The following is a 25,592-nucleotide window of genomic DNA, read 5'->3' on the forward strand; positions in this document are numbered from 1 at the left end:
CTGCTGACTCTTGCTCTCTCATAACCTCTCCCGTCTGTTGCCAAGTGACTTTAGTTTGCTGCATTTTTTTGTTTACAGGACCAATTGTTTGTTTGTTTTTTGTTTTTTAAGGTTTCGTTTCTGTTCTTTTTCCCCTCCTTTGTGTTCTGTTCAACAGTACATGTCAATGAGGCCAATCTTCTTTTTGTTTCAGACTATAAATGTTTATTAACTTTTTCTATTTCTTTGTTTATTTCTTTCTATGCACAAAACCAAAATCCTAATACTGCTTGTAAATATTGGCTATAGATGTTAGTTGTGTTTTGGCCACTTATTAATATGTATTTGTACTCATTCCTATTAGACAACCTGTAAAACACAATGAAGACTCTAGTGATTTTTACTGGTATTACATTTTTAAAGTTTTATATTTCACATTTTAACCTTTGTCTGTTTTTCATTCTACTCTTCTCCCATTACTAGTTTTTCTTTGTCCTGGGACTCTGAAAGCTGTTGGTGATCCTTCCTTTCTATTTGAAGCGGAGCAACAAGCTGGCGCCTGGTGCAAAGATCCACTGCAAGCCGGCGACAAAATCTACTTCATGCCTTGGACTCCTTACAGGACAGACACTCTAATTGAGTATTCCTCTCTGGATGACTTCCAAAATGCTCGGCAAACCATCACCTACAAGCTGCCTCACCGGGTGGATGGGACTGGATTCGTGGTCTACGATGGGGCCGTATTTTTCAACAAGGAACGTACGCGCAACATTGTGAAGTTTGACCTGCGGACTCGAATCAAAAGTGGCGAGGCCATCATCAATAATGCCAACTACCATGACACATCTCCCTACAAGTGGGGAGGTAAAACAGACATTGACCTGGCTGTTGATGAGAACGGGCTGTGGGTGATCTACGCCACAGAGCAGAACAACGGCATGATGGTAATCAGCCAGTTGAACCCCTATACGCTACGATTCGAGGCTACCTGGGAAACGACCTATGATAAGCGCTCAGCCTCCAATGCCTTCATGGTTTGTGGAGTACTGTATGTGGTTCGCTCCACCTATGAAGATAATGAAAGTGAGGTCAGCAAGAGCTTGATTGATTATATTTATAATACCAAACAGAACCGTGGGGAATACGTTGATATACACTTTCCCAACCAATACCAGTACATCGCAGCTGTGGATTATAATCCGCGAGATAACCAGCTCTATGTATGGAATAACTTTTACATCCTGAGGTACAACCTGGAGTTTGGCCCACCTGATCCAGCACATGGTAAGAACCCATCATCCATGCATTTCTTCTGCAGACAACAATGTTAAACTTCATTGCTGAGATGGTGATTTTATTTGCTGTCAAGTACACTTTGATATTCCCATGGTATTCCCCATCTATGTGTCAGGTGTCACAGCTGACTGATTTTTAATTTAGAATCTAATATGTGCTAGATATGTTATGGGAAGCTTTGGAGTGTAGGAAAAGTATCTTGGGGAGTGAAGTGAGCAGGCTCTGTGGTAAACAACACCTCAAAGCCAGTTACCATATCATAAGGGATCAGTATCTTGGGGATTTGGGGAGGTTTACCATCCCAGCGTTCCCTGAGTCCCTATTGCTAATGCTCCAGGGACCACTGCTAGCATGTCCTTTTTTTTCAGAGTGAGTGATGCAGGAAGAAAGAGAGATATATTTTCACCTGTGGAATCATACATGTCTGGACAGGTGCAAAGTCTGGCCTGGGGCAAGGTTAGATGTTACCCCCCCCAGTGATGCTGAAATTCCAAATCTCCATTGGCCATTAAAAAGAGGAAAAAACATTTCACACTCTGAAACTGGAGTCTAAGATTCAAGGTTTTTCCTAAGAAGGAGATAGTAGACACAAGGGAGAAGGATCAATCACCCAGGGTCACATCAGCTGCGCATGTTTTTAATTTAGCTGTCGAGCTGAGCGCAGACTAGCCAAGGCCTGCAATAGCCCTTGCACTGAGAATATAATAACAGTAATTATCCTAATCCCCTCCACACCCTGAGTCCTAAGTCCACGTAATACTCAACGCAGTCAGTGATGAGCCAAAGAGGTCAAGCAACTTTTCCTCAGATTATCCGAGAGCTCAATATTTATTAATGTGATAACTCGCACACTTTGGTATTGATAGAGCACAAGCTAGGGCTGCTAAATTGGGTTCAGTCAGTGGAACAGTATCAGTCTAGTCAGTATGAGGCAAGCTTTACTGTGACAAAGGATGGAGTCCAGGTTCCAAAGCAGAAGTAATATACAGAGAGTTCACTGCAACAATCACATTCATTATTATTCCACAACTGAATATTTAAACTCTTTCCACTGCAAATACGACTGATGCTGAGGTAGTTTATGAATCAAGTGTTTGCATTTCACAAACAAGTTTAAACCAACTGAAGAGCAGACCAAAGTCAAAATTTTAATCATATTCAAAGCTAAATTCCATACATTCAGACAAAGTAACTGAAAATGAGGCTAACATGTACCTCTGGAGACAAATGCTCCAAATAGTGGTTAAAATACCTCTTTCTCATATATAATGTAATAATAATAATTGATGTTTTCACATGACATACCATAAGCTGATTATAAGGGAGACAAGAAACAGTCCTCACTTTGGGTTGATATGGATTTAGCTGTGTACAAACGGGCTGTGGGCTATATTGATTTGTTCATTTGTTGAATGGACACTGATCACAGATAACAAAATCAGATTTTTAATAGATATTCCCTGAAAAAGCTCTACAGTCAAGTTACTTGAGTTCAATGACTCTGAGTGCATAGGAAATACTCCACACAGTTAGACCTCCCAAGAATGAAAAGAAGCCCATTTCAATTCTTTTTTAATATGTTTGGAAACACATACTACCTGACATATTGTATTAGCTCCACGGGGTACACATTTTTATTTTGATGTCAGCAAAAACTCTGCTCTCTTTTCTTGACAAATGAGACATGAGTCTGGCCCTGCTGCTGACTAATGTATGTTGAATTTAAGTCGATAAGAGCAAGGGAGAATGGTCCAGGATGATCATCAAGATGTCAATAAACTTGTCCTCCCACGTGGCTGATGTTGACACATAAATGATGGCACTTTTTTCTGCCTGTCACAGGACGCCCTCTCTTTGATATCTTGAAGCTTATGTCTTTTCCTGCTTCAGTAAGCAATAAAACAAGCTATCAGAATGCTTTTGTGGTAAAAGTTAACTACAATTTTTGCGTAAAAAAAACCCCAGAAAACTCATATTGAAAGGAGCATTTCAAATGTTCTCAAGAACACGTTAAGTTTTTAGCTCACCCTCACATGTAAAAAGTACTAAAAGTACCTCAGAGCACAGTGAACGGACTCCTTAAACATCCCCAACCTTAAAATGGATGAATGGGAATGCTGATGCTCTATCAAATATTACAAAGTATGCATTGTTTGAAAAAACAAGCAAGTTAAACAGATGTTAATCCTTATAGAGTCCAAAGAAGAAAAAAAAAAAACAAAACTTTATACATAGTTATTGAATCACCATAATTTCGTCAAGATCTTGATAAAAGAATCCAACAAGCAAAATGCTACTATGTTTTCTGGGATAAATGTTATGGAGAAGCAAGAGTTTTAATTGTCTCTTCTTATTCAAAAAAGAAAAAAAACCTGTAGGTTTTCAGTCTTTATATTTCATATTTTCCTTCAAGAGAATATCAACACACACACAGAAGATGAGTCAGTGGTGCAGCTCATGGGAGAGAGATCGATGCTGTATGCGTTTACAAATGTACGCTGCAACTCCTCTTCCCCATATTTCTCAAGCACACAAACATCCCAGTCTCTTGATTCGCCTCGTCATGGAATGCAAAACATCAAAGTGATGCTAAGTCTGTGTGCGACAGAAAGTTGGGTTCTTGTCAACGCCAATAACGTTGCTTATGTAGAGACAAGCTCATCTCTTGTAGGATTATGAGAGAGTGAATAGGGTCACATCCAACATGCAGCTCCTCTGGAAGTGGACATTAAATGGGTCAGTAAGTCCCTCTCCTGGCTTTGACCAGCAGTCCCATAATCCACTCATTTAACCACAGCTCTGTGCATGTTTTCCTTCTGGCATATAGAAGCTCATAAAACGACACATTCCTTTATGTACTGTATGAGAGATGATTAAATTGATATAAATTAGCTATTCCCAGAGAAAACTCATTACACACCCATTTCTATACTCAAACTCTGATATGCATCCTCAAACCACTTAGTACGCACTATCAAAAGCTATTTTAACAAGAAATGTGCACAAAAAGACTCTGACGCTGCCTCAATTGGACACATGTGAGCCTTGAAAATCTTTTATTCATCCCTTGTTGCAAAACAATTACATGAAACGAACCATCTCTGTTGCATTTAACACCCACACAAATCAGGACCCCCCCCCCCCCCATCTTTAATTGTTTAAATGTCAATACATTTGCATTCACTTTCAAACTTTTCTGCACCCGCAAACAATGTAAATGCAAGTGGGGAATGTAGGTAAGTCCCCACTGGAGAATTGTAAGGTGCAAATCTCTGACGTGACTTTCCAATTAGCTTACAAAACTCTGCATGTGGTCAAAATGTTGCTTCATTGTTTATGTTATAGAAGTGCTTTACAATGCAAAACTGTTCAGTTGTTAGAAATGCATGTGTGCTGAATACATTAGCAGTCATCCTAGAGAGTTTACCTCTCACAGTTTGATTAATATACAACTCTTTAATAAGCACCACAATTATTCATCCTCATCTTCTGCAGTGCTTACAAGCAGGTCAGCTTGTGCATGGCAAGATTTAGAGCTGAAATACAGGTTATCAAAAGGAGAGATGGATGTTTTCAAAGCAAGAACAACCACCAGTTGAAAATACCACCACTGTGAAAGTAGGGGTCAGCAGGGTCTATTTCTTTTAGCTTAAAAAATTAATGGAAATATTCTCCTACTCTTAATTTGATTTATTAACTCAGCAAACATGTTTCTAATAGGGTAATAGTCTCAGTGGTCATGATGTTTATTTAGTAAATTATGGTTACATTAGAGTAAACAGCAGATAATAATGAGTGTATGCTTGGGTGGAAGGGTTATCTTTGATTCACAAGTGACTTATCTGTCAGTAGTGTGCCACACTCTCAGTCAGCTTCACTCTTTACACATCACATTCTGTTTACAAAAGAGAATAATAAGACTCAGCATCAGACAAAATGGCAAACTGAAGGCTTCAAATCTAAACTTGACAAACCAGGTGATGACATCATACCGACTTTTTTCTATAAAGCTTATAGATTCACCTCTTGATTCTCTCTCATTAACATTAAGCTTGTGCAGCCATTTTAATGTGTAAAAAATGGCACATACTTCTTTCTTAAACATGCTCACCAGTGGTATACGGACAGGGATCAGGATGTGTTAAGAATGGCCTGTTTGTTCGTTTTCCCAAACAACAATCCCCCCTCTCCACAGCCTCCTGTCAACTGCCCAAGTGGACACAGCAGTGTGAAAAGGAGAAGATATCGATGTGGAAAATCACCCTTTTTGTTTTTGTTTGCCTGTCCTCTTGTCTTATTCTCAGTGCTATAGTTTCTTTGTCTGTTTTTTTTTTTTTTTTACCAATAGACCCTCTGTTTTTTTTTTCCTTGGCCCTCCACCCCTATGAGCCCCCCCGCAAACTTAAATATATTTGAATTTAAGTTCAAGTCTGCCTCCTAACATAACCGTCTGTTTGACTTTTCTCCTGAATACAAGCTAAAGCCCTGGCCAGACTGCTCAAATAATGCCTTGTGGGAGTACTGCACACTAAATGACTGGATTTAAGTAAATCCTGAGCTTTGCCTCCTGGGAAACTACAGACACACAACAGAAAAAAGATGCCCATCACGCACATGAAAATCAGGGATCACTCTGCTTACTTATGACATTCAGAAATAATGTTTCAAGTACTGGAACAGCTTTATGACTGGCATGGATTACCTTTTTTTACATTTTTGTAAAACACTAAAAATAGAGTCTTTGTGAAGAAAATGTATTTCCCCTTAACTGCATATATTTGTAACTTAACCCCAATGACTGAATGACTGCAAAGCTAAGCCAGCTTGGACCAACCTCTTGTCAGGCCTGCAGGTAACACAGATGGGGCAAATTCATTTTTGTTTCACATAAAGGTGCCCACAAATCTCAGAATTTCTCCCCATCTCACCCATGTTCTGAACTGTTTTATGTGTAAGCTGGGAGGAAATTTTACTCAGTAAGGACACTATTGGTTATAAGACTACTTGAATTGCCACCTTCTATCTGTTATTCTTCCCATGTAGCTTTTTAACCTCCACTGGCAGTGATTCTGTCTCCATCATGACCCCTCTGGTCTGATTCATGGCTACATACAGTGGTGAATTTGCTGCTCAACACTATTCAGCATGAGGTCAAGCGGTCACCTGTTTTCTCTGAATTCTGATCTCAATCTTTGGTGTTTCTCCAGTGTAAGAGATTACAGCCAGTTGCTGCTACCACATAAGAGGCCATTTCACCTCATGTCTCCAAACACACGTTAACATAACATTTCTCATAATCCCAAGTTGCTAGTTATCATTTTTGTTGTAATGTCTCAACCACTGAAGCTAAACTGCTACACAAAGCATAGGCAAATAATAACCACTGACAATGTGCAAGCACGTGGGCAACAGTAAACCTGGGGTTATGATTTAGAATGTCACAAAGAGGTGTTTTACATTAAAAAGAGAAAAAAGAGATGGGGGAAGGGGTGATTATGGTTACACCGAGTCCTATAGCCAGGGGGATCCACAGTCTCTTGTTTGATTACAGTCAGACTGTGAAACAAGGCGTATTAAGAGAATTATTACTCAGACATCACAATGGTCCCCCACCACTGCCTGACACACGCCTTTGAGGAGATTTATTTCACACAGCCTGATTATTGTGTCTCAGGGAGGCTGCATTCCTCTAATCTGAGCATATGCGGGTTGCATTGGTTTCTGTGTTACACAGCTGCGTTCACATGTGCATGCATGCTTATGCATTTGCAGCTTCACAGATGTCTGTTCCACAGTGTGAGTGACCACTCTTCTGCGTGCACAGCATTACACCTCAGTCTTCTAGGCACACTCAGAGTTGATGCTTGAGATTTGAAGTACGTACAATACAGAAATATCCCAGGAAAAAAGGCAGTTGTCTGGTAGTTGTTTCCTGTACTTTCGTGTCATTTTGTAAGTACTGTTGCGTATGAATGTGTACATGTGTTTATACATGTGAGTGGGTGTGCGCTGGCTCACTCTGTCCATATTAATCGATGCCATTGTATTGTGGGAGGGAGAAATATTGGAGACAGCAGTAAATAACATAAGCCAGCTATTAGGTTTTGTTCCCCGAGACATGGATGTGTACTGAACACACTTCACAAGGACATGACTCATGGGAAATTATATGAATTTTCACTCAGCTTTCTTCATATTTACTGCTGATACACAAGCAATCACATGCTGTGTTCCCTTTCACAGCTACAAACGCAACATAGAATGAAAGATGTGTAATCCGATTTCCTTTGTGTGTTATTGTTATTGTTAGATTTTGAAATGCATCACCAACAAGTTAGAAGTCATCCCACTATTTTATACTCATGAAGATCTGTAGTTCTATATGAACTTAGATGCAAGGCTGCACCAAGAAATGACTGATATGCACAGAATTATCAGTTCAGTTCAACAGTTCAGCACCTTATTTCCACTAACTATGCTCTGTACCCAAAAACTTAAAGTGGATTGGTATTAACTCATTTATTTTCTCCTCACTACTCTCTCCCAAACCTCTTGCAAAGGCCAAACACCTTTTAAAGGTAAAAAAAAAGACCTTGAATTGTTTGAGGTTCCATTGGCTCGTTAACTTTTGCTTTTCCTCCTCCATTAGGATGTGATTACCACTAAGGGGCCACATTTCAGTGTACAAAAGACATCAGTCTTTTACCTAAGCACAAAGTAATTCTCCCACAGAGATGTGAACAAAGAGGTAAACCTCCTATGAAGGCTTGCCTCACATCATCATGAGATTATTCCACGACAGAGTGGGGGACAGAGGAGGGAATGAGGCAGATGGAATGATTCTTTTAACTTTTAATGTGGCAAATTATCTGAGACAAACCCTAAATGTGTGTTCCCTTACCATTTCCTCCTCCATCACAAGATAAACAGCACCTGATAATATGTGTGAAACATTACTCTGATTAACAACCATGCAGTGTACACTGAAAGTGAAGCCATTACACATAATATAACAGACACACGTGCTGTCGGTTTCCATTTGTCACTACGACATGAATACTCAATCCTAGTAAAGACTCATCTAGGCTCCATGCAAGCATGGGTTTCTGTGTGAGTGTGTGTTCTTGAGTTCTCACTGTACATGTATTTATCTTAGTCTGACAACGCTTGAAAAACTGCACTCCTCTCCTCAAGTCACATCTCAGTGTCTGTCACCAATCTCAGACCTATAAACCCCAGTAGTATTAACAACGATATGTGGGCATTGGATCACACAAAGAGGTTATGAATAAGTCTGTCCTGTCGATTGGCAGTGCTTTTGAGACTATCGGTCCATGCTCTCACACTCTGTGACAGCTAATTGAAGCTTTCCCTTGGGCTGAGTGCAGCAGAAATGTAATAATCAAGGATCCTGTCCTGGTTTTTGCTGCATAGCCCAAACGCAAAACTTGCTTCTTTTATCACAATCAAAGGAATATTATACAGTAAAAAGGATTCAGCACTGTCAAACTTGTGTTGCCACAGTGGAAAGCAGGGATGTTTGGTCCATGCTATGAATTAGAAAAAGTATGACAGAGGCTGCTGCAGCACTACCATCAGATCAATACCCATCCCTCACAGCCTGTACTTATAAACTTATCCACTTAGACATCTCTGTGAGGGAGTGACTACCTGAGAGGAGTGTCCATTCTAATACTTAGGGGTTAATTCCTCCCACTTTCATTGGATTAAATTAAACCAAGCTTTGGCATAAAGGTAATAAGATTATTGTGTGGCTGGCAGGATTACTGGCTAACACGCCAAGTACACAAGAACAGCAGTGGTCAGAGAGGTGGCATTGTTTATGCACAAATCTCACTGGGAACTATAGACCACGTTCACATTACCCTTTCATTCACACAGGAAAGAGGATTACTTTGCGTCGTAAACATGACATGAAACCCCCCAACAGGATTATTTTAGACCCATTATATAATGTGTTCTCCTCATAATATCCCTCATTAATGAAGCTCTTTAAAGTACAGCTGTAGCGCGGACCCAGACCAGCCATTTTTAGCAATGCCTGGACAATTTTGTTTTTGTCACACAAACAAATGGTTTGCAATGGGGCGATTATTCGTCAACAGGGCGCTTCAGGAGAGCAAAACCCATTAGCTTTATCCTCAAAATAATCCGGTCTAACCTTAATTATCTCTCCAGATATACTGGTGGTAACAGGTGCAAACAAAAAACCCTTCAAATACATTAAACTGCACATGCTATACAGCATTAAACTCAGCATCCCAAGTCATAACAAGCAGCCCTGTTGAATGAGAATGTAGACAAGATACAGTTGTTAGTTGACATGCTTAAGGAATGTGCTTGGATTACAGCAGATGCCTCTTTGATTTATTGGCTGTAGCCCTTTATCTTAAATCATGCTGCCAAACAGTGATTCATTTTCATTTTATTTCTGTCTGGATTCAAAACCTCTCACCCATGGAGACTGAGATCTTATCTTCCATACTTTGGGAATAAGAAACCTTTAAAGGGCATCATAGTTTCTTGAGAATCTTCTGAATGTTTGCCAAGCAACCCTGACCCAGATATTTAAAAACAATAATAATGTTTTATAGACTATGCTGACAGATATTCATTGCCATGAGATGGTGCAAAAACAAATGTAACTAGAAGTTTGCAAAGTTATTACAATTAATTTTTGGGTGACTTTTGCCAGCTCCTCTGTGAGTCTTCTAAGTGCTGGTCATAGCAATAAAAGGGTATTCGTGAAGGAAAGAGACAGATATTTCTCCCAGCCAGCTAAATGCTAGTGATGAAAGGACACTAAGCACAGGTTGTCTTTCAACTGGTGTGACAGGCTGTGCAGCCGAGAATTTCACTGTTTTGAGTAAAAGGATGCAGGTAGGGAGGGAGGGAGGGACAAGAGTGGAAGAGGCTAAGGTGAAACCAGCCAGCCAAATCTGCCTTCAGCTCAGTGTCAAAACAGCCAGTCAGCTGTGTACACCATCATGTCACCTGCTTGTGTTTGGATGTGTGTGTGTGTGTGTGTAGTTCTGTAGCCCCCAATAGGAGGAAATACACAGAGTCATCTCCTCTGGTCAATAGAGCCTAATTCGCCACAGGTAGCGACCAGCCTCAAAGGCGATTTCCCTTCAGCTCAACTGTGCTGAAGCCTTTCATCCTCACCGTGGGGCCTACGGTGATAGTAGCAGTTGTGTGTGTGTGTGGGGGAGGGTTTGAGCTTGCTATCAGCCAGACCCATTATCCAATGGAAGCAACAGATATGGAGGTGTTGTCGCCTGGGGTCTGTCTGCCTCTCTTTCAATCCAGCAGAAGACAGAAACTGTCCTCTCGCTCTTCAGCTCGGCCCCATTGTTTCTGAATTTCCCTGTCATCATCCAGTATTTCCCACCTCCTTCTCAGTCTGCTCCCTTTGTCCTCTATCTACCTCTGAAAGTCCCCCCCCCTTGCATCATCCTCTTTTTGTCACACTCTTTCGTCTATGTTTTCACTACTGGTTGTACTACTGCGCTCAACTCAAGCACTGTAACAGCACCTCTTCACATTCTCTGCATGCTCTACAGGCAGCCTAATGGAGGAAATCAAAGTACTCAAATGCGATTAGATTCAGTATGCACATCGCATTCCAATCAGAGCTCCTTAGATTGATGTAGCTTATCCTTTTAAACTCACCCAGCAACAAAAATAAAAAAAAAAAAAAAAAAAGGGGGGGGGGGGGTGTTCATGGTCTTTTTTAGCATTTGTTGGTGTTTTTTAAAAAAAAAAAAATTATCAAAATGTTAGTGTTAATCAACATTTAATCTATTAAACTCTGCCATGTTTGATGTTTTTATGAAATGTAATTACAGTGTTACTTACACTCCTCTAGTGTATCTTATAAAAAATGTTCTCATAGGTTTTTCCTTAGTGGCTCATGTTAAATGTAAGGAGAGCACTATTTTCTCCTTTCCCCAAGACTGAGACATATTGTTTTTGCCCAGGGCATTGCATGAGTTACTGCACACCTGCTTTATCAGAGTATGAGTTGTTGTGAGAAACAACTGTAAAATGAATGTTCTGGCACCATGGCTATACATACTGGTCTGTGTTGCTCCAGTGAAATTTAATCAGCCATGCCTCAGAATCTCTCAGGCAAGAATGATTGCCAGATACAAGGATGTACTGTACCTGTAATTATTGTCTTGTTCACCTCAGACTGAGTGTATTGAATAAACTACAGTCAAATGGAAAGGATATACACTTGTTGCACAAGCACTTAGCAGTAATTCACATGGCAGGGGACTTGGACATATAAGCATTACAATGTTGGACATGTGCAGAAAAAATGTTGAGGGTTAGTGATACAGGACATTCAGCCACCTGAGAGTCGAAGTATTTTCAGAAAATACTCCACATTCTCCACACCAAACAGCTGACCTCACCATGAAACCACAGGTTAAAATACCAGATGTTGGTTATTTTTATTCACAGTGCTGCATTATATTTTTATAAGATGTATAAATGTGACCCAGTGAGAAGCATACGCCATTAATCATGCCTGCGGTCATGTTTTCTCACATCATACCTGTATGTTATTGCTCCAGCCAATTGTAATGCCTCCTTACCCTTTCTGTCTTCCACAGCACCACCTCTGTTGGAAGTCACTACGTCCACTCAGCCCCAGAGAACTACAACTACCACCACCACAACCACAGCCCACTGGGGTGTGGCCAACACTACCACCACAACAGGGCTGAAGGAGGGCAGGGGAGCGCCCAAGCCTCCTCCTGTAATTCCACAGACTACTTCTCCTCCTCCACTGGAGTCCTTCCCTTTACCTGAGCGCTTCTGCAAGGCCACTGAAAAAAGGGACATAATGTGGCCTCAGACCCAGAGGGGCATGCTCGTGGAGCGACCTTGTCCCAAGGGAACACGAGGTAAACAGGGTTTCCTTTCACCTCAGGCCCGTGTGCTCTCTGTAGTCAGTATGACCCGAAGCATCTCAAGCGAACATCCACACATTTGTTAGATCTAGCTGATATTCTCAAATGCCAGGATATTTTTATCTAAAAAGAACACAAGTGTCAGACAATCAATGAAACAATTTATTATGGTGTTAAGGTTTTAGCTGTGTCATTCTGCGTTGAAACTTGATTAGGTGATGTGTAACGGCTATGTTGGGGAGTGAGAAGGTTCACTTGTTTTTCCCTGAGCTCGCGTGGAGGCATGCATTCCTCTTTGATTGTGTGTAAAATCATGTTCAGACTTCATCAGACACGGAGCTGATTAGGGGAGGAAAGAAATTGCTGCCACTTTCTAGCAAAAACAGGCGCAAGGTGTTGCAAATATTTCCAGAAAACAATTTGACCAAACTAAAACTGGTGATTGGTGTTTGGAGTTAATTTCAGTTTAAATTGTCTGCAACATTCTCACTAGACAAAAAGAAAACATAACAATGCAAAACAATAGGATATTTTGTCCTGGCTGACACTTTTATGTGTGCTTTTTGCTTTTTATGCATTAACATGAATTATAATTTTAAATAACTGTGTTGTTTGTGTACAGTTTCTTCCTTTGATCCTTATTCTCCTTTGTTATCCTGTAACTTTATAGGAGAAAAAAATAAATAAATATAATCTGATTTGACATGATTGAACTTGACTATTCTTTTTTTGTTTTCTCTTTCAGGCACAGCCTCCTATTTATGTGTTCTTTCCACTGGGGACTGGCACCCAAAGGGCCCTGATCTCAGCAACTGTACCTCCCACTGGGTCAACCAAGTGGCCCAGAAGGTTTGTATGAGCTCTGCATTATTTTTCTCTTTATAAGTGGAGAGTGCAAGTGAAAAACAAGGAAGAGGTATTTGCAAATAATGTAAAAACTTTTAAACTTTGCTAAGATTTTATCTCTAAATTCACTCACAGATGGCAATAAATCTATGCCTGAACTACCAGTATTACAGTCTGTTTTAATAAGTAGCATTTCAAGCGCTCACTCATGTGTGATTCAGTGTGGCCGCAAAGAACCCTCCAAGTCTGTCTTCTTCTGTTCTTGTCAACATTATTCACTCTCTGCTCCTGCAGATCCGCAGCGGTGAAAATGCAGCTAACTTGGCCAACGAGTTAGCCAAGCACACCAAAGGCCCCATATTTGCTGGGGACGTCAGCTCCTCAGTGCGCCTGATGGAGCAGCTGGTGGACATCCTGGATGCTCAGCTCCAAGAGCTCAGACCCAGCGAGAAGGATTCTGCAGGAAGGAGTTTCAATAAGGTAACCACAACCACCAAAATCCATTGCCATGTTGACAAAAATATTAAATCAGCCTTTTCAGTGATCCTTTTTTGCAGAGTTACTTTGCAGTGAGTTGTAGGAGGATTTAAATACTTGATGAGATACTAGCTTTATTAAGTAGATTAGTTAAGTTCAGGGGTTTAAAATGAACTGAAAGTCAAGTTTCTGACTTAAATAACAAAAAATTGTAATGCTGACACGTAGCAGATATCAGTGCATCGTGGTTGTATTTATACATTAATTTTTATGACTACAATTTGGCAGTGCTAATCGGTGATGTCATGTGAGTGTGAAAAGAAAATACATCATCATTTTATAGACTTGTGCATAAAGAGGTCAGTGGCACAAGGTGATGAGGAGTGGCTGCTTCAGTTGTTTGTTAGATAGTTTGTACATCCAGCACTCAGACGTGGCCTTTTTTTTCTCCACAAACTCTTGAACTTGTGCAAATTACCTGTCTCTATTTTTTATCTGTTCTTCTCCTTTTCTAATAAAAAAGCTTCAAAAGCGAGAAAGGACATGCAGGGCATACATGAAGGTACTGAAGCAATGCTTCTGTCCACTCTGCTTGCTGCTGTCCCCTCTGTTCCTGCACTACTCTATGTGCCCCAGCCCAAGATCAGCAGCATGTACCTTATGCACTGTCATGTACTCCCTCCCTCCACCCCGTGCTTCCTGCTTTTCTGAGTATCTGCTTGACACAGCCACAGTTTCACTTAAAGTGCTCTCTAAGAGAAAGTGAAGTCATCTCCAATCAGCTGGCTTCTTTTGGTTGGGTGTGTCTCTGTGTTGTTCTCCTCTCTTTTCATCAACAGCTGCGATTTAAATGTAATTCATTTCACATTCTCTGTTTTATGTTTATTGTGTTTACTTAAGAGAGCCAACCTGAATGCATAACTCCACAACCTAAGTTCTCACATCCTCAATATAATTCATTAAATTAAGGATTTACTGCTTTACATAATTTTTTCCTACATGAGCTCAGTACAATATTGACTTGTTCAGTGATTCATTTGTTCCCCTTGTGCATCAGGGGTCGTCAACTGGCCTTTCGCTGCATGTAGGGTAAAAACAGCGGCTGTTGTTTAACAAGGACACAGGCTGTAGGTCATTGTAATTTATTAGGGTGCAGATCTGTGGATTTAGGGTAACTGCAGGTAATTGTTCAGTTCAAACTTTTTTCTCCCTTTTTCTTTTTTCAAATGCTATCATAGGCTAATGTTTAGATATCAGTATTTTGGCCTCATATCCATCTAGTATTAGGAACATCAGTGTCCTTCACTTGTCTCCAGTACAACACACCCACCTCCCTAAAACTGAATCCAAACTCTCCTTTGGGAGAGTATTAAAATGGATCAAGCTAATTAGCCAGTCAACAGACACACACTCTTAAATGAAGCAAGAAAGTAGAATAATATATATATATATATATATATATATATATATATATATATATATATATATATATATATATATATATATACATAACAGCCCACACCCCTCTCCCTCTTATGTTACATCATTCCTTTAGTTACTAATTTCACAACATGTAGATTTAAATTTGAAGATGGCACTGTTAGACAGGTTTTATTGATGCAAATCACAACATTCATTGGACTAATGACAGCATGAGGGGATGTGGGACAGTGATTGTTGAGTCAGCATTATCTGACATCTGCCGTTCTTGACAGAACATCGCATTAGCTTTCCCCCAACCCATTCCACCAGATGTCACCAACATTGATTACCTGATTAGACACATTGATTTTATTGTTTCCTGGAGTTACCTTGCTTTGTCTGGACCCCTCTCCCAATTCATTCTCTGTCTCCCCAAGCTCTGAGATTCTTTAAAGCTGGAAAGCGTTTGAAGCCAAGGTAGTTTTAACACTGACATATCAGTCACATTTCCATGATCTCTTTAGAGCCTTTTGCAAGGTGACTTAATTGTACAGTTGTACACTGAGCTTCGCAATTAGAGAATTTTAATTGAGAACCGCTTTTAATACTTTCATCAGCCCATCTCTTATTATCCTGGTATGAGACAACCCTGATAGGCTCAATGCTCTGCAACCCAAAGTGTTTGCTGTGGTGCAATGTCCTTGAGAGAGGAACTGAATCCTCACCCATCAGTGATGTGACTGTTCAACTCTCTCAGCACGTCCTTCTTTATTGTTTTAAAAAATGTCTTCCCGATTCAGTAAATGTCTGTGATTATAAAGTTCTTTCCATGTACATAATTTTAAAATAAATCAATAAATAAATGTCCATCTTTGTTTCAATTCTCTAGGATTTGATGCTTCAGCACAGCACTTCATTCATTCCAATGTGTGCATGTCACTGCTTTACTGTGTGCTTGCAAGCAACTTTCTTTCTTTTCATTTTATCCCCGTTATTCAGATATCTTTGCTATTTTTTTTTTTTTTTTTTTTTGTCTGTATCATTTGATTTGATGCAGGCCATTGTGGATACAGTAGACAACCTTCTGCGACCAGAGGCCCTGAAGTCCTGGCAGGACATGAACAGCACCGAGCAAACCCACGCAGCCACCATGTTACTGGACACTCTGGAGGAAGGGGCCTTTGTCCTCGCCGACAACCTCATGGAACCTGCCATTGTCAAAGTTCCTGCAGATAACATTAGTAAGTAAAACAGAGTTTGAAGGGAATAAATGATGAGCTTTCATCATCTACACAAGCTTAGTTTATTAGATTACATGCAGTTCATTGAAAGTGGCACTACTGATAGGAAAACAAGGACTAAAAAAGGACTTTGTTTTCCTAAGAAGTGCTTAAACCCCGAGGGAAGAGAAAAACAACGCATATTAGGTTTAAAGAGTTGCTCACTGACAAAGTGATAAATACCAGACAATTAAAGAGACTGGATTCTCTGATTGTGCATGCTTACTTTATAAATGTGTACATCTAGGCCTTGTAACTCTATACATTAATGTGAACATTAGCCTGCTGAGGAGTCAGAAAAAGTATATTGTTTATCCACCGTCTCCTCTTCCTTTCCTCGTTTTCTTTAACTGGCAGAACCCAGAGGGAGCTCTTTTTCTCCCCCTCAGCACTGTTTTATTCATTTTACTGAGAGCTTTGCTAGGACAAAACAATCGCTTTGTGATTGACATTTTTATTGTATAGTTCACTCTCGCTAAGATTTGGTGTTCACATGACACATTCATGCATTCTTTGCACACTGGAACAGTCGGGGTAGTATTGTCAAGAAGAAAGCTCTGGCATCAATATTCCCCCCTCTTTTTGTTGCCTTTTGAATCTGAATCTGAAAGTCGTTAAAGACTGATGCCCTTTTTCCTTTTTTCCTTTTTTTTTTTTTATTTTTGTTATGAATTTATTTTTTCTAACTAACTCCATGTTCCTGTTTGCCCGACAGTCCTGGATGTGTATGTACTCAGCACGGATGGCCAGGTCCAGGACTTTAAATTTCCTCAATCCAGCAAGAGTGGGATCTCAATCCAGTTGTCGGCCAATACTGTCAAGCTGAACAGTCGGAATGGTAAGCTACAGAAAAGAGAGACTGACAAGTGAAGTGATTTTTTAAAGTTAAGTTGGGGAGACTATGGTTCTATGATTTTAGCTAGAGCCGTTAGAAGTTACTTATAAAAGTTTTTTTTTTCATCTTCTTTACGCTGGTCATTTGTTTAATATTTTAAATTCAATTAATAAAATTAAAATAAAGTATTTAATACCTTTAATTACTTCTAGTCTTTTTTTCTTGCATTTGTAAATCAGGGGTGTCAAACTCTAGTCATTAAGGGCCGCTATCCTGCAGGTTTTTCGTTATGTCCTTGTTGTTTGACATCTGTGGTCTAAATCATGTGAAGGCCTAATTTTTTTTTCCTTTCATGCTCTGATGACATCTTCCACTCAAAAGGAGTTGCCAAGCTGGTTTTTGTGCTGTACAAAAACCTGAGCCAGTTCCTCAGCACAGAGAATGCCACCATCAAGATGGCCAATGAGGCTTATGGCCGCAACGTGTCAGTGGCTGTCAATTCTGACATCATCGCTGCCTCGATCAACAAAGAGTCCAGCCGTGTATTCATTAATGAACCAGTGATTTTCACCCTGGAGCACATTGACGTGAGTCTCACTGCAGGAATGAATGGAGGGGTCATATTAAAAAACACCAGGAGGGAACAGCCAGAGCAGACAGGGATCTGTAATTTGAATTGTAAATGTCCGACTAGGTCAGTTGGCAGTTTATTTAAGTCATTGAACATCAAATTAAAGCAGTCTTTAGAACCTAAGTGAATTCTTAATGAAAACTAATTCTTTAATCAACATTGGAATATAAATGATACCCATTTTCTTTTATAGTGAGGAAAATTAACTCCTAGATTAGCCCTACAATCTAGGATGAAATTACTGGAGCACCAATTATCTTCTGTCTTTTAAAGTTGTCACTAGAGTTCCCAGAGGGCCATGCGTGACTCCATTCTTTATCAGAAAAATTGTGCAATTCTAAAGACATGCCGTCAAACAATTATGCTTCTCTGTTATTAAGGCCTCATATACTCAACCATGCTTCGGTAAATTCTGCAAGCATGTGCCAAATGAGATACAACATATGAATTGCTTCATAAGAGCTGTGAAGTGAGAAATCCTCATCCATATCAGTGCAGAAAAATACTTTGTATGAGTAGGGGGTAAATGGCCTCTGTGTTCTACATGTGCTTCAATTTCAGGAAGTCAATTATTTGGACACTTAACCATATCTCTTGTTATCTGCAGATGGAGCACTACTTCAACTCCAATTGCTCCTTCTGGAATTACTCTGAGAGGAGTATGACGGGTTACTGGTCCACCCAAGGCTGCAAGCTCATGGACTCCAATAAAACACACACCACCTGCTCATGCAGCCATCTTACCAACTTTGCCATCCTCATGGCGCATCGTGAAATCTCAGTATGTCAAGGCTTGCTTTTTTTTTTTTTTTTTTTTTTTTTTTTTTTTTTGTCCTGTCAAACTCACCTATTATTTAAGATATTTGTTAGGAATAGGAATATCATTTCTGGGTTTAGATATTGTAATAGATATTGTAATTCTCATTATGCTCATTATGTATCATATATTTATTTTTTTTTCTTGCATTCAGATGGAAACTTTTATGTTCTTAAATATTTTGGTCTCATTGGCAAAATGCATAAATTAAAGCTGGTTGTTCCTTGGAGTTTCCCCAGTGACCTAGAACTGTGTGTACCATACTAATGTATTCAATCTAGACAGTGCATAAGTATTTCCAAGAAAATTCTATGTAATTGCACATGACATAAAATCCCTCTTTCTGCTTTCTGCCAGAGGAAAAAAAGCCTTATCTTTTCTCTTTCTACCGATAAACTTTCTAAGTGGAATTTTATCTTTTGCTCTTTTCTAGGGCAACATAAGAGACCATCATGAATTGCTCCTTACCGTCATCACTCGCGTTGGCATTGTAGTATCCCTCGTCTGCCTCACCATCTGCATTTTCACCTTCTGCTTCTTCCGGGGCCTGCAGAGTGATCGCAACACCATCCACAAGAACCTGTGCATCAATCTCTTCATTGCAGAGTTGATATTCCTAATTGGTATCGATATGACAGAACCAAGGGTAAGCTGGACTGACCTTACCCTATTGATCTGGTTTTTATTCATTCCCTTTCACTTTATTTTATCTCATCCCTCAAGACAGAAGACCCTTTCAGGGAAAAATAGATGGGACTTAAAGCATTGTTTGTTTCGAACCTTCCCTGCCTGTCTCTGACATGACATGGCTGGGACAGCACCATTAATACAGATTACTAAGGAGGCATGTCTCACATTTGACAGGTCTTTTTTTCCTCTTTCACTTAAAGCCGCTGTTGCCATGGCTGAGCCTGCATACATACCACTTTCTACTCTTGTTTTATTTATTTATTTTCAAAGATTTTCTCTTCAATTTGAAGAAATACAAAAACACAGCACACAGCTGGGAATCCAAGCTTCCAGTGCTGAGCTGTAGGTTGAAATCTACTTACTAAAACCTCACGATTTGCATGACATTTTAATTTCTGCTGTGCTGCTGGAAAAGTATGCCAATGCACAGTCAGAGCCCATGTGGTGAATGAATATTTATTAATGCTTTTCATCAGTTTCACTGATATACATTCTGCTGAATGAGAGAAGTAGAAATGATGAATGTCATCTTTTTGATAAGTTTAATAAAATATGGAGGTATTTGATATACAGTTTTCAATAAAGAAACCACAACAGATATAGGCTACTGCTTGCCATGTTTAAATCATTGTTATTCTACAAGTTCATCTAATAATACTTTTTTTTTAATCTGTTGAAAACTAACTGTAATATTTGTTCTCCATCTTTGTTCTGTCTCAGATTGGATGTGCCATCATAGCGGGGATTCTCCACTTTTTCTTCTTGGCTTCCTTTTCCTGGATGTGCCTTGAGGGAGTCCAGCTCTATCTCATGCTTGTGGAGGTTTTTGAGAGTGAATACTCACGGAAAAAGTACTACTATGTGTCTGGCTACCTCTTTCCTGCTATTGTGGTTGCCGTCTCTGCAGCGATCGACTATGGAAGCTATGGGACCAAGAAAGCGTAAGAGCAGAGCAGACACACCGAACACTCCGCTGTGCAGACTTACCTGCTGTGACTGTTTGTGGTAGATTTTGAAATGAAATCAGCTCATCTTTGCCAGCACCTCATGTGCGTCCCCGGAGACTACACCAAAACATTTGAGCTCCTTTTGCCAGGGATGGGCAGCTGTTCAATTTTTCATGTCATTTGAAAGTGGCTGACAAACCCAACATTGTGGTTTCACTGGAGGGTGCAGCTACATTAATGCCCGTCTATTCAAAGACCCTCCTGTGACCTCTTGTTTGTAAATGCTTTCTTAAAGAGAAGAGCACTGTGCAGAAGCCTTTTACATAGATTAATGGCCGCATCAGAGCTAAGACCTGGCTGTCTTTCCTCTGTTTTGTACACACGTATTCATGTTCAACATGAAAAATCGCTCCAGGTTAATTATTGATGTAAAAACAATAGTCCACACATTAAATATCCTCAGCTCAAGTGACATAAAATTCATTTCCCCATTTTTATTTGTCCTCAGGAGCATACTATTGTTTTTTAGTTGTTTGCTCTCTAAAGCTTAAGTCTCTGTTTCTTTATCACAGGTGCTGGCTAAGTGTGGACAATCATTTCATATGGAGCTTTATTGGACCTGTCACCTTTATCATCATGGTAAGCCAATATATTTTGCTTTGAATACTGAGACTAACAGTGTGCGGAAAGACTGAGATTGAGGGATGAAAAAGATGCAGGAGGAGGGTAAAGGAGGTGAGACATTTGGAGTGAAGGAAAAAGTCAGCAGGATTTTTTTACCCATGCTCTCCTCAGCGATGACAGGTTAATTCTGCACCAAAGACAGATTTCTAGGCACCTAACGATTCTTTGTGCCTCTCTTCACCTGACAAGGATCAGGACTTGATTGGTGTACTCTAACCTTGCATTTGTACAACTTTGTAAGTGACATTACCAAATAGCCTTCAATTTACACTTTATATGATAAAGAGGAAAAAAATACATTAGAAACTGTCTCAATGTGGTTATTTTGCAGCAGACTGAAAATGTTAGAGTTTATTACTCTTTTTTATCCTACTCTGCATTTGCTTTCTTGGGTGTTTGTCTGCTTTTAGCAAATAGGCGATGGTAGTGTCAGGGAGAAGAAAAGCAAATCCATCTCTCTGTTGGTCAAGGACCGTCAAAAGTGAAGGACATATAGCGTATCATATTGACATATGTTCCATAGAGGCATGCAATTATTTACTGGTCATGACATTATCTCCCGCTCCATCAGAGAGGCTCAGAAGAATGAGACCTCAGGGAGTCTAACTCCTCTGCGGAAGAAAAAAGGAAATAGCACGCGTTATCCCTCACATATATCCTCTCAGCCTACCACGCTATGTATCTCTTTGCCCTCATGCACACCAAAGGACAAGTAAGCTGTGCAAACTTGTCTTGCTTCCTTCCTGGAAGGTTTGGTAGTATTTGTTCAGCACCATGTTCATTATACAATCTAATGGCTAGTATAGTATCTACAGACACAGTGACCTCTGTTGAACATCAAGCTGACACTGAAAATATACTAGAGAGAAAGGGGCAGCCGTGTCAAATTCCAGTGAGTGTCTGCACATTATTGGCAGACTGCTAGGAGCTTTCACAGCAAAGCTACAGTAGTGTTCTTTGTGTGTGGTGGCAGAATAAATAAAAGACGAGTCTGCTCACTGGACTGCATTTCACAGTTTTCTCAAAGAGAAACGTTGCCTCTCAATGATGCATTTAAACACGGATGAGGAAGTGCAGAGAGAACCTGAAGAAGGTCTATGTTGAATTGAAATGCCGTTGAGTAAATGCTGAAATGCCTATTTTTTCAGTTTTCATTTCTTTTTTTCTTTGTTTTTTTATTTTTTTTCTTCCAGCGCCTGCTTTGAACGTGTGAGCTTATAATTGAAGAAAGCCTAACATTGTATCAAAGCAAACATACATTTCTCCCTGCCTCAGCAAATGCTCTGTCAGCCACGCAGGAATATGTTTCCTCTTCCTAAATTGGGCCCTCATTGTTTTCCAATTGAGTGTTGCTCTCATAATAATTTGCATGAAAAATATGTCTGCAGTGGAAATGATGATCAGGATCCCAGCGGTGATGACCGGAGAGATAGAATCATGACCCTTTGAGGAGCTAATGTATTGCTGCAGAGCTAATGTGTGACAGCAATGAGGCTTGGTTGCATTGGCTTGAGCTTAGCACACTGCCCCTCTGGTTCTATGCAACAATTGTCTCACAAAGATAAAGCACTCTAGAAAGGGACATCTCACGGGAGCTTGCGGGAGCAAGGTTTGTCTACATCATCCATGACCCTGGTTTCTCTACAAATTGGCTTTGTCCTTGTCAATGAGAGAGAAGGATAGAAAAGACTCATGAGCAAAGAAAAAGGAGAAAAATAGTGCAGCTTTGGCTTATGTGTGGATCACCTCATGTAACCCAAGCTATGTAAGTGCCAGGCAATGCTGGCTTTAACCTATGGTGGTCATGTTTTTTCCTGTCATCCTGTTGAAATGGGTCCTGAATACTGACTGAAAACTAAAGCACGGAGTAGGCATTTAGATCTGTGTTCTTAGGCAGAGGTTGCTTGTCTCTGGGCACAGGAGGTATTAGCTCCATGAAAGGGGAACATGGAAGTAATGAGTGGTGGAGGGAGCCATTAGTATGCTTGAGATAGCTTCAACACAAGGCCTCTTGGATCATGACACGTCGCGAGCAGTTCTTGTCATCTGGACAGCTCCATCTGCACCTTTAATATTTTATCCCCAGCAGTTCATTTGGAGTTCAGTGTGTACACACACAGTCCACTTCAGAAAAAGCTTTCTCCACAGTCCCAGTGAGGCGAGGTGCTTCTGCATGGCTTGCAGTGATGATTCAGAGACAGAGTGAAGGATAGAGGCAAGGCAGTTTTGCCCCAGCAAGAGGGATCCCCTGGGAAGGGCTGCAAAAGCATGCCGGTGGGGGTGGGAACATGTGCCATGCTGCTAGGTTACTTTAAAGTACTGTGTCCCTCTCCTCTGTCTCATTGGATCCATGTCACCACTCCATGTGTAAAAGGTTTTTTTTTCTATTTTTTTTTTTTTTTCTAAAGTCCTTGCCCGCCTATTCCTCTCTCACCCCCACTCTCTGACTCATGCAAGCAGATGACAGAAATAATGGTTGATAGCTGCGAAACAAAACATAGTTTCAGTGCCGTCTATGATATAAAAGAGGGTTCACGATTTTTCTCCCTACCTCGCTCTCTTTTCTTTTTTTCTTTTTTCCTGCAGTCGTCCTTTTCTTGTAGAGCCTAGCGCATTGTGTGCGGCTCCATGAGTTGATTGCATGTAGAGGGGGTGATGTATTGATCACAGGCAGTCTTTTGATAGCAGTGTGTGCCTGAACACCAAGAAATTTCTACTCAAGGGTGAATGGCTGTGGTCTGAGCCCAGCTCACAAAGGTCTCTCGTATTGGCAATTTGTCTCCATTTTTCTTTCTGGCATTCTAAAAATATCATTGTGGCACTCTAATGCACCGTTTGTGAGACTCCCCTACTAAAACTAAACTAAACTAAAAAAAATAAATAACACAACCATTTTTGTCTTTGCAAATGTGTTTATTTGTGTGCTATTTTATCTGCTGCATTGTTATATACTTGTGTGATCTTTTGGCATGCTCTATTGGAGACACATCTCAATTCTTCTTCCTCAGACATTCCTTGACATTATTTATACATGGGTAGGTTGCAGTACAAACACAGTTTGGTACATCTGCCGTGAGTGCTTGTACATGCTGTGTTGTGGACTAGTTTGCTGTAGAATAAATGTTTTTGAAGTGAATTATTTGGAGGGGTGCCTTGCTGGACCATTCAGCCTTTGTGTCTCAAAATCACACTATTGATTTTGAAGGTACCAAATAAATGTGCTCAGAAATACAGCACATGGTGTCTTTGTCTTAACCTGATATGTGCCGCCCTCTCCCTTAAGATTTAATATGTTAAAACAACCAAGAACACTCCCTTTCCCTCATTCTGTTTAGCTCTGTTTTTATCAGGACACACAAGAGAATCAAACAAAATATACCATGTTCCCTCAAGCCTTTTGTTGGTGGTTATGCCTTATTATATTTCACGATGTGCATAAAATGATATGCAGTTGTTTTGTACAACATGAGGCTCTCTTATTTCTCCTGCTACTTCTCATTCCCTTCTGACATAGCCAGACTGCTGCTATATAGCCGTTTCTTCCTTTTTTTTCACAGTGATGGATTTTAATGCATTTTCATGCTCTTATTGATATAGAATGACACTAAATTTGGCGCCAGTCTGCCTGTCTGAGACTAGCTGGAACGATAGATGTTTATTGGATTAGTCTGTGGACATGCAGAGAGTTGAAGGCTCTCTGCTTTTAATACTTATAGTCAAATTAACAGTTTTTTTTTTCTCTCTCTCTCTTTCTCTCTGTCTGCTCTATCTTGAGTAATACATCTTCATGAATTAACACTGCCATTACTCTGTTTTGACAGCTCAATCTCATCTTCTTGGTGATCACAATGTACAAAATGGTGAAGCACTCTACCACCCTGAAACCAGACTCAAGCCGACTGGAGAATATAAAGTAAGTGAAGCGTCATCTGCCGAACCCCCATGTTCTCCATTGTGTCTGTAGCTTAACACTGGTGCTAATTTTCCACAAGAAATATAATGTTCATTTTACTCTTTTACTTGTGTTTCATTTGCTGCTTTTTAAATGGCTTTTTTTTTTTACATATTCTAAACCAGAAAGGATATTTAACAATGTTGCATCTGAAATTAAACTCAGTTTTTGAGTTATACTTCTGGCATGATTTAACTGTCACGATGGTGCCACATACTTTGTTAAAATTCCTTTTCTTGCTGTGTTGTTTGGTCTAAACCACTGGCCACAGAATTGCACTGACATGACACACATCACTCTTAAGACTGCAGCTTAACTACGCACTGTTAGCTCTTGGGAGAGTGGGGTGCAGCAGAACAGTTAACATGTGTGTTTCCCACACATAACCTTATTTTCTGTTAGATCTCAGTTTTTAATCCCAAATGGAAAAAAAAGAGAATAATCATTCTAAATATCAAGGTACCTCCTGAACATCTCTGCTCATATTGAAGATTTTTGCCTCAGAATTTTGCTCTTGGAAGGAAAGATTTTTTTCTCTATCGGTAAAACATTATTTATTGCTGTTCGCTGCAGGCTGAAATTTATGACCCCTTTCATTTGGGGTGCTACAGGCTTTTTGGTTGCACTAGTAATGCCAGTTTGCACCATTATATTATTACAGTAAAGTGTTCCAAGTGCCACCACTCTGTGTTGGAGCAACGCTGTTGCTATTTGTAGCCTGGGTTTGTTGTTTTAGGTTTCTTTTTTTTTCTTCTTCTTCTTCTTTTTTTTAGGTGACAGTTAATGTCTAAAA

At 40.0% G+C, this 25,592-nt stretch overlaps 1 protein-coding gene across 20 annotated transcripts in view; it reads left to right on the forward strand.

The window, feature by feature from the left end:
* adgrl2a (adhesion G protein-coupled receptor L2a) overlaps positions 1-25,592 on the forward strand; it is a 100,970-nt gene that overhangs the window by 64,513 nt on the left and 10,865 nt on the right. For 12 of the 20 annotated variants that reach the window (XM_042006235.1, XM_042006234.1, XM_042006215.1 and 9 more), the window contains 13 exons: positions 463-1,263; positions 11,919-12,212; positions 12,964-13,067; positions 13,359-13,544; positions 14,065-14,103; positions 16,021-16,204; positions 16,959-17,081; positions 17,460-17,665; positions 18,317-18,490; positions 18,960-19,172; positions 19,937-20,157; positions 20,736-20,802; positions 24,669-24,760. In XM_042006235.1, the coding sequence (XP_041862169.1) occupies positions 463-1,263; positions 11,919-12,212; positions 12,964-13,067; positions 13,359-13,544; positions 14,065-14,103; positions 16,021-16,204; positions 16,959-17,081; positions 17,460-17,665; positions 18,317-18,490; positions 18,960-19,172; positions 19,937-20,157; positions 20,736-20,802; positions 24,669-24,760 (2,704 nt within the window). The remainder of the gene's footprint in view (positions 1-462; positions 1,264-11,918; positions 12,213-12,963; positions 13,068-13,358; positions 13,545-14,064; positions 14,104-16,020; positions 16,205-16,958; positions 17,082-17,459; positions 17,666-18,316; positions 18,491-18,959; positions 19,173-19,936; positions 20,158-20,735; positions 20,803-24,668; positions 24,761-25,592) is intronic. The other 8 variants (XM_042006222.1, XM_042006224.1, XM_042006219.1 and 5 more) reach the window with 1 other exon arrangement.

The sequence above is a fragment of the Melanotaenia boesemani genome, chromosome 14 (assembly GCF_017639745.1).
Source record: "Melanotaenia boesemani isolate fMelBoe1 chromosome 14, fMelBoe1.pri, whole genome shotgun sequence".
NCBI lineage: Eukaryota > Metazoa > Chordata > Actinopteri > Atheriniformes > Melanotaeniidae > Melanotaenia > Melanotaenia boesemani.